The sequence below is a fragment of the Tiliqua scincoides genome, chromosome 1 (assembly GCF_035046505.1).
Source record: "Tiliqua scincoides isolate rTilSci1 chromosome 1, rTilSci1.hap2, whole genome shotgun sequence".
NCBI classification, from domain to species: Eukaryota; Metazoa; Chordata; class Lepidosauria; order Squamata; family Scincidae; genus Tiliqua; species Tiliqua scincoides.
Genome location: NC_089821.1, coordinates 36,452,732 through 36,468,739, shown reverse-complemented (window position 1 = coordinate 36,468,739; position 16,008 = coordinate 36,452,732). Strand labels below are relative to the sequence as shown.

The window sequence follows — 16,008 nt, the reverse complement described above, 5'->3', positions numbered from 1 at the left end:
CATATTTTCAAGATATGGGAGAGCCCAATTATCACGCAAGCCACCTTTCAGCAGTGACGATTCTGCTGAGATGTCACTTTGCAGCTCAGCAGCTGAGAGGTGACTTGCAAAGTGACACCGACAATGTGACACCAACAGAAGCGGCACTGCTGAAATGGGAGCCCACATGATAACTGGGCCCTTCCAGTGCCTTGGCAGCTTCTCCCCTTCTTCACCCTCTTGGTCTGCCTCTTTCCTGCACTATTCTTAACTTTCTGAGGCCTCTTTCTCTCCCCCCCCCCCCAGAGAAGTGACAGAAGTGGTACTGATAAAAGGGAGACCTCAAGAGAGCCCAATTATTGTGCAGACTGCTTTTTCAGCAGTGACATCTCAGCAGCGCTGCTGAAAGAGTGGCTTGCATGATAACAGGGCTCTCCTTGTGCTGGCCTTTAGCAGTGCTGCTTCTGCCCATGTGTCACTTCAAACCTTAGCAGCTGATAGTGCTGAAAGAACCCAATCATCACAGGGGCCAGAAAAAGAGCTTCTGTGGGTCTGTACATCCCACAGGCACTGTATTTGACATCCCGGCATACAGTCTCCAGCCCTCAAATGTTGTCCATTTTCCCAACTGTTGGCCAGCCTTGACAGCATTCCTTCCTGCACACAGGCCCTCAGGAAGCTATCATTCCTTCAAAACCTCATTTCATTTGATTTCTATTCCTGCAGCTTCCCTCTATTTCAGTTAGAAGTTCTGTTTCTTAGTGAATTGCCAGGTCTACAGTCATTTAGGAGAAGCTTAAGGAAAACTCAGTACAGGGCAGACAGCATGAACACTCAGGCAGCAATTTCCTTTTAACAAGTTCTTTTGTAAACCCTCGAGCTGCTTTACAAGAAACTCAGGGGAGCTTAATGGGCAGTTTGTGCATTCTGAAGGAGCTAGCTGGATAAATCTGGGAATGCACACCCCTCTGGCTTGCAGCCTGTATTCTCATGACAGCTGCAAACTGTTCTATATTATACAAACACATAAAAATGCTTCTGAAGATTCTTATCTGTCCTTTCAAATATGAATACTACATATTAGGATAGCGCAACTGTAAAATATAAAATTTTGGAAAAGGATATTATGCATTCTGCCTTTTTCCAATTTGCATGCATTTTTCGTGTAAGAATGTTTAAGGAATTTAGAGAGAGAAAAATGTAGAGCTTATGCAAACACACACTGAATTATTTCCCTCTAAAGATAAAGCGAATATTCTGAAAAACACCAGCACACTGCACGGACGCTCTCGTTTCACAGTTAACTACTATATGTAGAATTACTCTAATTACAGTAAAACATCATTACCTCTTAAAATTCTGTACCTCAAGGGAAAAGCATAATTCTGCCTGCATACAAAGCAGCCTCGTTCACAAAGCCTGCCCACCTAGATTTACAGTAGATCTCTCTTGCGTTGTGATATCCAATAAATGCTTCTCAGTTTCAAGCTTTCACACACTACATTTTAGCTTCTAAGTACTATGTAGGCACCAGGGTCATTTGTACAGCAGTTGCATTCAAGAATAAAGCCTTTGGAAATACTACTAAATTACAATTTAATAGAACTAAATTACACCATTTATTTCATATCTTTACTCCCATTTCAGAACAGCAATGTTAAGAGCTATCATTGCAGAATGAATTATTCCTATATAACTTCTACACCTTATCCATCTATCTACACCTTACCCATTATGAGTTCTTTTTACAGATTGGATGTTTTATTATTGTCAATCCTCCAATATCGGTGCTTAAGATACGTACAGATTCACAGAAAAGGTGCCAGCAACAGCCTGCCTGAGATTAGACACATTCTCCTGTTCTCTTTCTAATTTGCATGCATTTTTTGTTTAAGGAATTTAGACATAGAGAAATATGTAAAGTCTATGCCAGTGTTTCTCAAACTGTGGGTTGGGACTCACCAGGTGGGTCATGAGTCAATTTCAGGTAGGTCTCCAATCATTTCAATATTTTAATATATTAGACTTGATGCTGATATGGCATTGACTGCATTTGGGGAAATGTTACAGATCTGTATTTTGAATAGGCTACTATGTATATGCTTTTAACAATGACAGTCAATGGGACTTACTCCTGGGTAAGTGTGGGTAGGATTACAGCCTAGGATTGTTAAAAGTTTACCTTCTTGATGATGTCACTTCTGGTCATCACATCACTTCAGGTGGCTCCTGACAGATTCTCATTCTAAAAAGTGGGTTCTAAACCACTGGCCTATGCTAAAACAGTTCTTCCCAAGTGTACAAACACTGAATTATCACCCTCTAAAGATAAAGTTAATATTCTGAAAAACACCAGCACACTGCACAGACGTTATACTTTAGGATAGGTCTGACATCCATAAAACAGACACATGTCATACAAGAGTATTTTCATGAAAAAGCAATAAAAGTGCAGAAGCAAAATAGTTAATAGGCAAGTTAACTAAGGAGCAAGTGTAGATTTTGCTCTAGCTATAGCAATATCAACATGTTATGTGCAAAAGTAGCCTAATTGTCTGAATTATTACAAGGAATCTCTGCTGGAGTACATAAACACAATGTTATTGGAACGAGCTTTTTAAAAAGTAGGTCACGTACATTTTTATTAGATTTCTATCAATTACGTATTGAGTGAAAAAGGGAACCGGTCTATACTATTTATCATCCCATGGCTGCTAGCCATCCAAGAAATAAGAATAAGAGTCACTGATGGGAAACTACTTATTCATTCATCCTAAGCTTAAGAAAGGAAGCAGATATTCAACAGATTTTTTTCTCATAAGCTTATACAGTAAGAAATGTTTTCTTGTAATGCATCCTTTCATCTCAATGTTTTAAGACATTTCCTTAAATAAATAGAAAATGGGAGTACTTGCTATCCCCAAATATCATTAGTAGGAAGGATGCAAAAAATATAAGATTTGACCTATAACTTGTAGTTTTAAATTTCTAAAAGACGTGGCTATGCAGGTCTCAATGTTCCATGCTGTAGCAGCAGCAAAAACACTAAGCTGTAATCCAAGGACAATGCCAGCAAAATCCTATGCACATCTACTCAAAAGTAAGTCCCATTGTGCTCAATGGGGTTTATGCCCAGAAAAGCCTGACAGTGCAATCCTGAAGAGATGAAGTGCTAGTACAGCATGTGCTATGCCAGTGCTAGCCATCATAAAAGTGCCATGCATCATAAAAGTGCCATGCACAAAAGTGCACTTCATGACAGCCTAGGAGTTGCTGATGCCAGTGTAGAGGCCAGCACTGGCCTTGGTGTGCCAACAGAAGACCCAGCATGCACCAGACATGGTAAGTTCATGCCAAATGGTATGGGGGCAGGGGAAGGGCAGGGAGGTGGTGCAATGGGGCAGGGTAGAGGATGGGTGAACACTAACCGGAAGTGGGGCACAATTGCTCTGCTTTCACTTTCTGACACTTGGGGAGCCCTGTGAAGGGTTGTGCAGGGGTTTCCACACACCCCAGGAGGCTGCTGCAGGGACTGGTAAGGGCATGCTAGTCCCTGCGCCCCCCCTTAGCAACACTGCTGTCCCCTGGCACCACCCCTTAAAGGGGCAGAGTCCAGGGCCGTCAGGCTGGAGCATCATGATGCCCCAGTTTGAGAACCACTGTACTATATGCTATGGCATAGGACTGCAGCTTATGCATACCTGCCTGGGAAAAAGTGCCACTGAACTCAATGGGACTTACTTCCAAGCATCAACTTCTTTGATACAATATTTTTATTCATAAACAGCATATTTGTGCCCTTACCATCCACTCAGATATGACAACATCCACTTTTTCAACTGGCAACTCAACTTCTTCAATTCTTCCTTTGACTAAAGAAATTCTATCTTCAAGTCCATTGAGTCTGCAAACAATGAGAGCATGTTACACATTTTCTAGTAAAGAGTTACAATAAAGTGTTCTAATACTAGCATTAACATTTCATTAGAAAAATCATCACAGACAGCTGTCTCTCCTGAACAGCACATTGTATTCCTCTTCACAACGCAGAAATGAGATGGTTAAAGGATTAACCTCCATAAAAACTTTAACAGGAATTGTTGTGATTTTCACTGAAGCAGGAGGACTCAATCCTAAAAAAAATCAGACATTTGGCATCGTATGCACTGCAGGATCCTAGAATTCTGTCATCAAAAGTATAAAAGTGACCCGCCCTGGAGCACAGATAAAACAGTAACAATAATTCAATGAACGCAGACGTCAGCAACCCGCGGTCAGCAACCTGGGGTCAGCAACCCGCGGCTCCGGAGCTGCATGCGGCTCTTTCAGCCGTCTGCTGTGGCTCCGGAGTCCGGGTGAAAGTGGCAAAGGGGGTGACAGAGCGCCTCTCTGTCACCCCTTTTGCTAAACTAATTACTATGTAAAAACAGGGCTTTTTTCTAAGGGAACACACTGGAAAGGCGTTCTGCCACCTTTTTTATGCACCTTTTCGATGGGCTTCCCCTGCAACAAGCAGCCGCCACGCTCAGTTCTGTCTCCAAGCCCGGCGCCTGCCTCCCTCCCTCCCCTCAAAAGCGCAGCCACTGAACGAGGGTCCCCCCAGCCTCCCCCCCCAGCCCTGCCCAGCACAACCCCCCCCCATAGGGCTCCTCTTCTCCCCCACCCCATCCTTTCCCAGACAGGCTTCCTCCTGCACCAGGCAACTCTGGCTGACAAGTGCAAGGGCACAGTGAGCCCTGTTGACTCTAATGGGACTTACTTCTGAGGAGACAGGCAGAGGAGGGGCTCTGAGACTGCAGTCCTCTCCACACCTTCTTGGGAAGAAGCCCCACTGCCTCTACTGGGACTGACTTCAAAAATGCAACACACTATAGTTTTTTTATACATAGCATAAAGGTAAAAAAACTATATATGCAGTGTTATCTTCATTTTAGATGTCAAAAGGGTTTTGTGGCTCCCGTGGTTTTCTTTTCTCTGGAAAACAGGTCCAAATGGCTCTTTGAGTGTTTAAGGTTGCCTATCCCTAGACATTTGCAATCAGTTGGATTTCTATTGCATTCCACACATCCTGTGCTCCAGAGCAAGAGACTGGCCTTACTCTCTGATCCTAACTATGTTTACATACAAGTTAAGATCAACTGATTTCAAAAAGAAACCAACTTTCAAGCAAGTAGGCTTTGGATTATAGCCTCAATGCCCCAGGCAAGACAGCAGTTAGAGTTAGACTTATAGTAACTTAAAAAATAAAAATAAAAAAGCAATAAATGTTAATGGCACACCTACAAAATCTAGCCAACCCTAGAGTGCTGGTTCAACTGTTACTGCTCAATATGGCAGTTTTAATGAGTTTTTAGCACTTCTTAGTACAGTATACTCTACTAAATTTAAGTGACATTCATGGAACTCCCACATGAAGATGGTTGGCTATTTCAAGGATGTACCCTGTAGTAGAAAACTAAAGCTGCAAAACAATCAGATCAGTGTCCATTTCTTTTTCCTAAAGGATACTGGTTTTGTACAGCACACCAATGACAGGTGTCAATTCACAAAAAGAAGATACATTCTTAAAATGTGCTTGCATGTTGCAGATGAAGATAACATTTCCCTAACAAGTGTAATTTTATGCTTGAAATGCCTAAGCATTTGACAAAATTTTTCCTTTACTTAAAGGTTCATAATGCAAGATCAGAGACAAAAGGTAGAATGGTCTTAGGACTGGGAAGAGAAGTTTATAGCGAGACCTTCCATTTGTCATATTTGCATTGTGCAAAAGACCTGGATCATAGGAAACTATAAGAAAGAGTCTTGCTACTTCAGCTTTGTTTAAGCTGCATGTTCCCAATTTTCATATTATTACTTTATAACACTTAAAAGTACAATGATTGTATCCAAGTGCTATATGAGCAGTTCACTCCAACAAAACTATTTTCTCAACCTTTTTGAGGAATAAAATTGAAAAGTTACCAACAAACATTCCCTGCAAACAATACAATTATAGTACAATGTTATTTCTTTTACTGTGCTTACAGTGACAAAAGCATCTGCAGTATTTCTTCTCACGCATAAGAATATAACACCAATTTTCTCTAAAAGATCTTCTTTTGTTTCTTTTTTTAAAGCTATGCTGCTATTTAATGGGTAAACTTGAGATCAAGTTTTAGTGGCATTTACTTTCTCTGAAGCACACCATATCAATCTCTCTTTCATATGCCATTATTATGACAGCTAATGTTAGAGAAGACAGAGTAATTAGTCACACCACTGAAATTTATTTCTCCACTACAATTGTTATCTGTGCCCTTTCTTCAACATTGTAGGAATAACCAATCTCTCTACATCTGACTTTGAACACAACCCAATAATCTCATTAAAATTTTAATACCATAGAGAACAAACAGTCTAGTAAAGGCAAGGCACGGGTGAAAAGCTTCATGAACTCAACTGCTCCGTATTAAATGTGAGGGATCACCTAGATTTGGATAACAACTTCCAGAACAGTTGCTTTGTGTGCTGTTTTTGCTGCTATAGGAGAAGAGTCTTATGGCACCATGAAGAAATTTATAAGCTTTCATAAACCACACTATGCTGAAATAAATGTGTTGCTAGTCTTTTTAGGTGCACAAGGCACATGGATCAGGATGTTCAGGCAATACCTATGTCCAATGTTTCTGATACCCAATACTAAGCAAGTATTTGAAATTAGAAAAATGAAACCTTTTAAAAATATTAATTGCACTCATTTGCCTTTAGAGCAGCATTTCTCAATGAGTAGTACATGTACCACCGAGGTGTGTCTGATGATATTGGCAGCACCCCGAGACACCTGCTGCCCGACAGTGAGACCATGACACAATACACAGTAGTAGGAGGCTCCGCTTAGTTGGCAGAGCTTCAGCATGAACTTTTGGGCACTTGAAAAAGCCCTCCCGCCAGCCCTGAGTCTCTTACCAGTGTTTGTTGTGTTGCGCCTGGCCTCCCAACCCAGAACTAACTGGCGATGTCATTGCCAGTACTACTTTGGGTAGTACTTCCAATAGGTGGAACATGTGAAGTGGTACATTGGGGAACAAAGGTTGTGAAACAGCACTTTAGATTGTATAGGTAGGCACAGAAGATTCCAACTAATAGAGGCTGTGCTATCTTCAGTTTTCTATGAGAAGCTGAGAGATCTCAAAATACTTAGAGGGAATTATTATTAGTCAACCAGCCTATTTGGAGTGTACCCATTGTTTTTCAATTTTTCCCCCACTAAAGTTAGTTTTTCAGGGTTCGCATTGTTTTAATCAGGTTTAATATGCACTCCAGGTATCCAAAAGTACTTGTCTAATAGGCTGGTTAACCCATTTCTGCCCAGCCCACAGGTGCACACATTTGATCCTTGTTGCAAATATGCCACATTGGGCAGAAATGGCTTAAAGCTGCTGCTTGGCCCTCCTAATACAAGCAATTAAGAGGAAAATACTGCAATGGAATGTTGAAGTTAACTGGTTAGTCAAGCAGGGAACTTCCCATACTGTGACAAAAGCAGCAGCATTTCTCTCAAATGCAATCACTTATAAAAACCCCATGGAAATGAATGATAGTACAGCAGATCCTGGTGGATCGTGCACTTAAAACTAGAATGGATAAGTTATCTCCACATATAAATAAGCACTGCCCTGGTGCTAAAAAATATAGTAACACTGGAGACTTTAAGCAGCTTGGCTTCAGCAACTGATGGTTTGCCATTGGTCACCTTCACTGCCAATTGCTATATTTGAAATAGGTGAAAGAGACAGCCAGTCTGTTGTCATCAGGAGCAACAGGCTATAACAAGACTGTTACAAATTGTCTGAATATGAATTAGAGACAAATGAAAGAGTTTTATACTCAGCAGATGTAACCTTACAGCAATTGTTCAGTGTACTCTTAGAGATCATCCGTCACTGCCACAAGATTAGTTCTTTTCAATCCCCCTTTGCCCCTGGTGTGGCATGCAAATCAAACAAATCACCAGTCTGCAAAACAGTTTTGTTTTTATCACTCTCAGCAACCAAGTGTTGCAAGGACTTTCTGTACTCTTAACGGAAGGATAAAAAATTAATTCAAATGACAGGTACCTTATGCAACAGCTGTCCTGCAGTGCTTCAGAAAAAGCAAGCAAATTTGAAAGAGGCAAGACCTTGGAACCACTGCTCAGTTTAGTAAGTATTCAGTGCAAAACCATGACTTTTTTTAAAGTCATATTGTTATTAAAGAAGCAACATGGCTCAAAATTTAGCTTTCAAGCAGAACAGATCTTGCTTTTTCTGTGTCATCTTACCACTCTATTCTCTAGCAAAGCCTGGACAATCATTTACAAAATCCATTATTTTGGTCAACATTCTATCATTTAGATACAGACAGAAGAGGGAAATGCACATAAGTCATCACTGCTTATAGGGCAATGATGGGTATCACCCTTTAAGAAACCCATTCTATATATGCCTTCAAAGACCCAGAGCAGGCACACAATGATAGTTTAAAGGCTGCATCCAAGAGAACAAAGTACACACAAATTCCCCTTCTCTATCTACCCAAGTTGAGCATGATGCTCAATTATTGTCAACCTTAGTTAAAATTATTTTGCTACCTAGGTTTATTACTATAAAAAGCCACGAATTCAGGACAAAGTTTCTCCTACCTAATGATGTCCATAGCCTGATAAATAATCTCTGACTGGTCAACTCCTATCACCTTCCTTGCACCTGCTTTGGCAGCAAACATGGAAAGGATTCCAGTTCCACATCCAACATCCAGGATAATCTAGCACAAAGAAAGAGTAATCATTACAGCAACATTGGTCTACTGGTGCTAGGAAGCAACAACATCCCCTTGGAATAATGTTCACTTTGGAAGATTAACTTCTGCAGGATAGGTAAAGGGAAATAGCATGACCAGCAGTAAGATGAGCAAAAGCATGTACTTGTTGGGCTTGAAACATATTTTTGATTTTTTCCAAGCTCTCATGAAAATCTTAAGTATCTTGGCATTCATTAAGAAAGGTCTCTCTCAATTTTGAAACAGGCACAATTAGCAGAACAAAGGGCTTTAGACACACTCCTGCTACAATGACAGTATACTGTTATTTATATAGCATCATCAGTGTCCATGGCATGTTACTTAGTGATAAAACAGGTCCCTGTCCCATGGGGCCTACAGTCTAGATCAGGGGTGTCAAACTCATTTCATACAGCGGGCCAAATATCATTCATGATGCCTGCTGAGGGGCAGAAGTGATGATGTCATTTGGCAGGAAATGATGTCATTAAACAGGTCAAAACCAGAAATAAGCACACTGTTCTTGTGTAGAAACTCATTAGCTGCAATTGACAGAAGAGAAAATACACAGATTTGATCATATTTCAAGATATGGGGAGCCCAATTATCATGCGGGCCACCCTTTCAGCAGTGAGACCTCAGCATTGCTCAGCAGCTGAGAGCCCGAGGGCCAGATAAAAAGCTTCTGCGGGCTGCATTCTGCTCCCAGGCCTTATGTTTGACACCCCTGGTCTAGATACTGACAGAGAGAGAGGAAGGGAATGATACATTCAAGACCAGATACATTCAGTGTGGTCCTCCATTTTAAATATGTTGCCCACGTCTGAATTAAGTGTGTTTGTAAAATCAACAACTAGTTATTTGAATAAAAGCTGAACTGCCAAATATGAAAAAAGTTGAGTGTAGAGCTGGTCAGCTCATTGGACACACTTGGGTTCAAACTCCAGAGAATGACTCAGACTGTCAAAGTCTGATGAAAGACTCGGTTGTATTCTGGTGGTGCCGCTTAGGGTTCTGTAATTAAAGATCTGCCAGCTTTTTTCATTATAGACACTTCAGTAATTTTTCATTTCACCACTGAGATTTATTCCAAGCAGAAGCCTGGCACAGAAAAAGCTATGATGAAAATTTCTAAAATCCCAAAATAATTCTCAAAGAAGGATCAGCTGGGTAAGATGTAAAGAGAGCATTGCACTTCTGGAAGAGGCAATGCAAGGTCCAGATAGGACTGGGCCCCAAGTTATATCCCAAGGCATCGTTCTGAGAACAGAGATAGTTCTGTTTGGGCAACTTAGGGAAAGTTTTCACCAAGTCCCTCATGACACATACTATCCTCATGCAAATTGAATTTTTTCCATTTGCAAAACGATACCCAGAATACAAGCCGACAGAAACCAGTCTACAGCAGTACAAAAGTAAACAGTTTGGGATTATTTACGTACATGTTCACAAAATAAATCACGTTATATAATAACGACATGCTACATTGTACATGAAAAACATTTTAATTGGGATGCTCAAGAGGATCAGAGCCACTGGATCTCTCAATGGATGGGGTGGACCACCTCCCATTGAAGGGAACACTCTCACATGGTACAATTATACCATGTGCACACGAACAAGGCCTGCATGAGAGTCAGTGGAATGGGCTTAGTGTCCATATGCAATGCAGGTGGAGGAAAGACAGGGAGAAGACAGTAACTAGCATGTTTATAACTTTCTTTCCAAACACTTATCTTTTTTTCCATGGTTATTTTAAGAACAGACTACAGTCCCCTGAAGAAACAGATTCACTAACAATGGGTTTTTGTATATGGCTCAAGAGGGCCTAATTTATATGGATATCAGTCAAACAACACAATGAAATTTGAACCTTTTCCAGGAGCTAATTCCCCAGGGATCCCAATGATGCTTTTATCATGAGATACATAGGTTAGAAATTCAGTTGAATTACTGTAAATAAGTGTGTGTGCATGAGGAAACCTTAACAAAACCATGTCATCATACTTAATGAACACTCAAGACCACACACTGAACAAAGACAGTGCTGAACAGCATTTCTGTTATCAGTGTTCTGCACCCTCCAGCAGCTGAATAATGCCTGTCTTGTAATAGGATCCAAGTACATTGAATCAAAGTCCTGTCAAAACATCATTCTCACAATTCTAGAAAGAAACCAATCAAAAAGTGCTTTATTACCTAGGAGAGTTGCATATTGCAAGAATATTAACAGCTTTATAGCTGACCCACTTACCTTATCTTTAAAGAGGTGGGAGTTTTGATATATGAAGTCACGATAGCTGTCCGTACGTACTTTATCCTATTTTCAAAAGAAGCAGAGTTCAGAGCACAGTCTGCAATTTACTCTTTAATTAACGGTCCAATCCTAGGCAACTTTCCAGTGCTGATGCAGTCATGCTAACGGGGTGTGCACCACATCCTGTGGAGGAGGGGCAGGTAAGGGAACATATGTTCCCTTACCTTGGGGCTGCAACAGTGCAGAAAGTTGAATAGAACTGGGCCCTAAGTATTTTAAATAATCTTCCAAATATTTCCAACTCAACCCTTAAAGAATAATTTCATACTAGTATATCATCCTTTCCAGTAGCTGTATCCTGGTACCTCATTTGCATTTTACTTATTTAAGATTGTGAGCTCTATAGGACAGTGGACCATCTTTTTATCTGTATGATCACATTTGGAAGTTCATATTTTGGGAAGCAGTCAATTAACTTTCTATACAGCCTATTTCCAATGTATCTAGAAGAAATATGTGCCTTTTGGTTTAAGAATAATATACTTGATTTTATATACTTTTCCTGATTTTTCCAAAATGTCACACTAGTAATCAAAAGATAAATCTAGTCCAGCACCAAATGTGTAGGTCTTGGCATCTAGAGTATGAGCTACTGTACTAGTGATGTATTATAAAGAAATATACAACCATTGTTCCTATTTTTAAACAAGGCTATAGATCAGACTCAAGTAGCAAAGCAAGCTGTCCAATTCCTAGGAACATCCTTTCTGCAGCTAATGCACATAACCTAAATATGTACAAAGTCAAGTAAATCACAGAAGCTGTGCAAGCTAAGTTCAGAAAAAGCCTCCAAGTGCTTACTCAGCATGACTATAGAAATGTTGGTGGTTTTCCAGCTTGCACACTTGAATAGATGTACTACATCACTACATGAGCTGGCTGCGTAGCTCATCTCAGTAACCAACTAACATCATTCCTTTTAATACATGTAGGCAGGGAGACAAACTGCTGGCAAGCCATACGCTTTACTACCTCTGCAAACACAGAATGAATCAGAATAGCAAAAAGATAGAGCATTTGTGATTTTATTTTTAGCTCCTTATTACAAGGGTTAAAAAAGTATAAAATGAAAACTTTAGAAAAAAATGAAGAGAACCTCTGCTTGCATACAAATTGGACACTGCACCACTCAATGCCATACCAAAAGGATAAAAAGGACAACTCTCTGCAGCAATTAACATTCATGGTTAAATTTGTAAGAACAAAATCAAGCCAAGTTACCAGATCACTGCCCTTTCGAATTGCAATTCAAAAATTTTTGAAAAGCAATCTGAAATATGTATTTTAGTTTGTATATAATAAAAAACCAGTTCCAGCATTGTCTATCACAAAGTTCTGAAAGATAAACATTTAGATCAGTGATTTTCAACCTTTTTCATTTCATGGCACACTGACAAGGACTAAAATGGTCAAAGGCACGCCATCAGTTTTTTGACAATTGACAAGGCATAACAACATAAGAACAGCCCCACTGGATCAGGCCATTGGCCCATCTAGTCCAGCTTCCTGTATCTCACAGCGGCCCACCAAATGCCCCAGGGAGCACAACAGATAACAAGAGACCTGCAACCTGGTGCCCTCCCTTGCATCTGGCGTTCTGACATAGCCCATTTCTAAAATCAAGAGGTTGCACATACACATCATGGCTTGTACCCCATAATGGATTTTTCCTCCAGAAACTTGTCCAATCCCCTTTTAAAGGCATCCAGGCCAGATGCCGTCATGGCAAGGAGTTCCACAGACTGACCACACGCTCAGTAAAGGAATATTTCCTTTTGTCTGACCTAACCCTCCCAACCCTCAATTTTAGTGGATGTCCCCTGGTTCTGGTGTTATGTGAGAGTGTAAAGAGCATCTCTATTCACTTTATCCTTCCCATGCATAATTTTGTATGTCTCAATCATGTCCCCCCTCAGGTGCCTCTTTTCTAGGCTGAAGAGGCCCAAACGCCGTAACCTTTCATAAGGAAGGTTCCCTAGCCCAGAAATCATCTTATTCGCTCTCTTTTGCACCTTTTTCCATCTCCACTATGTCCTTTTTGAGATGTGGCGACCAGAACTGGACACAATACTCCAGGTGTGGCCTTACCATCGATTTGTACAACGGCATTATAATATTAGCCGTTTTGTTCTCAATACCTTTTCTAATGATCCCCAGCATAGAATTGGCCTTCTTTACTGCTGCCGCACACTGGGTCAACACTTTCATTGACCTGTCCACCACCACCACCCCAAAATTTCTCTCCTGATCTGTCACAGACAGCTCAGAACCCCTTAGCCTATATGTGAAGTTTTGATTTTTTGCTCCAATGTGCATGACTTTACACTTGCTTACATTGAAACGCATCTGCCATTTTGCTGCATGCTATTGGTGGGGGGCTCACACCCCCCAATGGCCCTAGTAATAAATGACTCTCCTCCAAACTCCCACGACACACCTGCAGACCATTCGTGACACACCAGTGTGCCACAGCACAGTGGTTGAAAATGGCTGGTTGAGTCTGAAAGGTGCTGTTCAGTTAGTACAGCTTCTCCAAAGCAGGCTCCTATATTTACCCATTCATTCTACTCTCTGCATCCCCCAGAGGCATATCTTATGGTCTCCCAGAGGGTCCTTCAATTGTTAAGAACGGTTTTTTTGGGAGGGGGGGAGGTGGCAGTGGTGCAATGGACAGCAGCAGGATGGGGGAAATCAGCTAAAAGGAGCTAAATGCCTTGTTTTCTGCTTACACACCAGAACCTTACAATTCAAGCCAAAGTGGACTGGATTCACTTGGATTATTTAAAAGGTTCTTTAACTGTAAGGATCTAACCAACAGCTAATATTTTTGTGTTCACTTCTTTGGCACTGGATTAGCTGCAACTACCCAAGATCAAAAGGCTCTTTGTCAACCACAAAAGCAGTCAACTGTAAAGCTTTCCGAGTTCTCGTCTCACTGTTCTTGCAGCCAAAACTGAACCAATAGATTTTCAATTGCTGTCCTCACTACATGCATGGTTGGTCAGGAAACTTCTAGTCTTTTTGTGGGGCTGCGGTTTACTTAATTCCTTTCATTCCTCCATCATTGGTGCTCTACTTGTTTCTTTCAGCTGCTTAAATATTATCCCTGCAGTGAAAAACACAGTACCTGTTGCGCATTAAAAAAAATTCACGTCTTATAAAAGACTGAAGCAAAATAAAAAACCATGAGGTTCTTTTAGTTTAGCCATAACAGGAAATATAATTCCAATCAAACGCTGCAAAAATCAACAACATATTACTGAGCAATCAAGATAGTCCTCCTTTATAACAAATACATTGGTAAGGTAATTTCTGTGTCTTTCAGCTGCGGGGAGCAAGGGGAAAGTTGGTTAAAATCATTTCATTTTTGTGGCATGGACTTGCTAGCCAATATTGGATTACCACAACTGAAGTTTGTGAAGTAACTAAATTTTCCCTTCCTTGGGGCTATATGTTAGCTTTGATAGCAATCTACAACAGTGGCATAGCTAAGGCATCTAGGACCCAGGGGCACAAACATTTTTATTACTCCCCATACAACATCTTAGAGGCCTTTGAAAGGTGGCTTCTAAGACATCCCCTCAAGGCCTGGTACCCAGGGCAATGTACTCCTGCCTCCTCTTCACTATACCACCTGTGCTCATGCCAGCAGTTCTTTTTTTGGTTAATACTGCTTTGGAGGAAATCTACATATTACCAATTTCATTACATGATAGTTCTAAAGTCAAACAGGTAAGAGAGATCCACAAATAGGGTGCATTACTGAAAAGGCTCTTTTTACCTAACTATATATCTAATAAGTAATTAAGATTCAGATGTTAGTGTCAAAGTTTCCTGCAGGAGTATATGCTAATATACTACAAATCTTTTACAACTTCAGAATATATATCCCAGATCTAAATAAGTGTAATTCCTATACAGCTTGACTACTACTTCAACAGCTTTTTTAACTTCTCCTGCCACCTAGGTTTGGCCAATACATGTTACTATATTGCAGCCATTTTCAACCACTGTGCTGTGCCAGGGGAGTTTGGGCGAGGATCATTTATTTGCAGGGCCACTGGGTTGTCAATTGTCAAAAAACTGATGGTGTGCCTTGACAATTTTAGTACCTTTACAGTGAGCCCTGACAAAAAAGGTTGAAAATCACTGCTGTATTTGGAAAAACCTAGGTGGCCCAAAGATGGAAGTGACACTGTTACTACCACTTCCACCATGCTTTCTCATCCCTCATTAAGAGCACAGATATTAGCAACACAAATGCTGAGCCATTCACAGACTGAATACCTGGGAAGGATGGCAAATACATAGTCCTCAGTACTGTGACCCCAGGCCAACTTGCTTGGAGCATTCCAGGTTATCCTACCCTCCTTTAAATGATCATATCTGAACAGCCAATGTAAAGCTTTCAGCCATCATCATGACTCATAACTATTTAATAGATATGCTAAATATCACAATAAGCCAAATATGCATTGTTCACAAATAAAATGCACAGATCCCTGGTCCATAGGCTCACAACCAAAATAAAGCTTGGACAAAATGAGAGCAGAGTTGGGAGTGTATTTCTGGTATTTCAGATAGCTAACTTCTGTGGATAATGCAAAGCAAGGAAAAAAGGCCTTACCAGAAGTCAAATTTTAATTCACTTGAGAACTCCTCTTTTGATTCTCTCTTTTAAAAATAAACTTCTTTATCACTTGCACAGAAAGCATTTTCAATGAATGGTGGATATCATACATCAATTTTATTTATGAAGGACAAAAATCAGTTTAACGTACTAAATTCATAATTATCAGAACCCATATCCAACTCTATCCCTTCTCTCCCACCCACCCCCCACTTGTAATTATATTTAAAATGCCTTCACTTGGAATAATTCTGGGAGTGATCTGACAGTTGATAATGTTCAC

At 40.5% G+C, this 16,008-nt stretch overlaps 1 protein-coding gene across 3 annotated transcripts in view; it reads right to left on the bottom strand.

Moving 5' to 3' along the window:
• Positions 1-16,008, bottom strand: part of PRMT3 (protein arginine methyltransferase 3) — a 67,729-nt gene that overhangs the window by 37,863 nt on the left and 13,858 nt on the right. For all 3 annotated transcript variants that reach the window (XM_066629064.1, XM_066629079.1, XM_066629072.1), the window contains exons 8-10: positions 11,033-11,098; positions 8,642-8,763; positions 3,784-3,883 (exon numbers count right to left, since the gene is read on the bottom strand). In XM_066629064.1, coding sequence (XP_066485161.1) covers positions 3,784-3,883; positions 8,642-8,763; positions 11,033-11,098 — 288 coding nt within the window. The remainder of the gene's footprint in view (positions 1-3,783; positions 3,884-8,641; positions 8,764-11,032; positions 11,099-16,008) is intronic.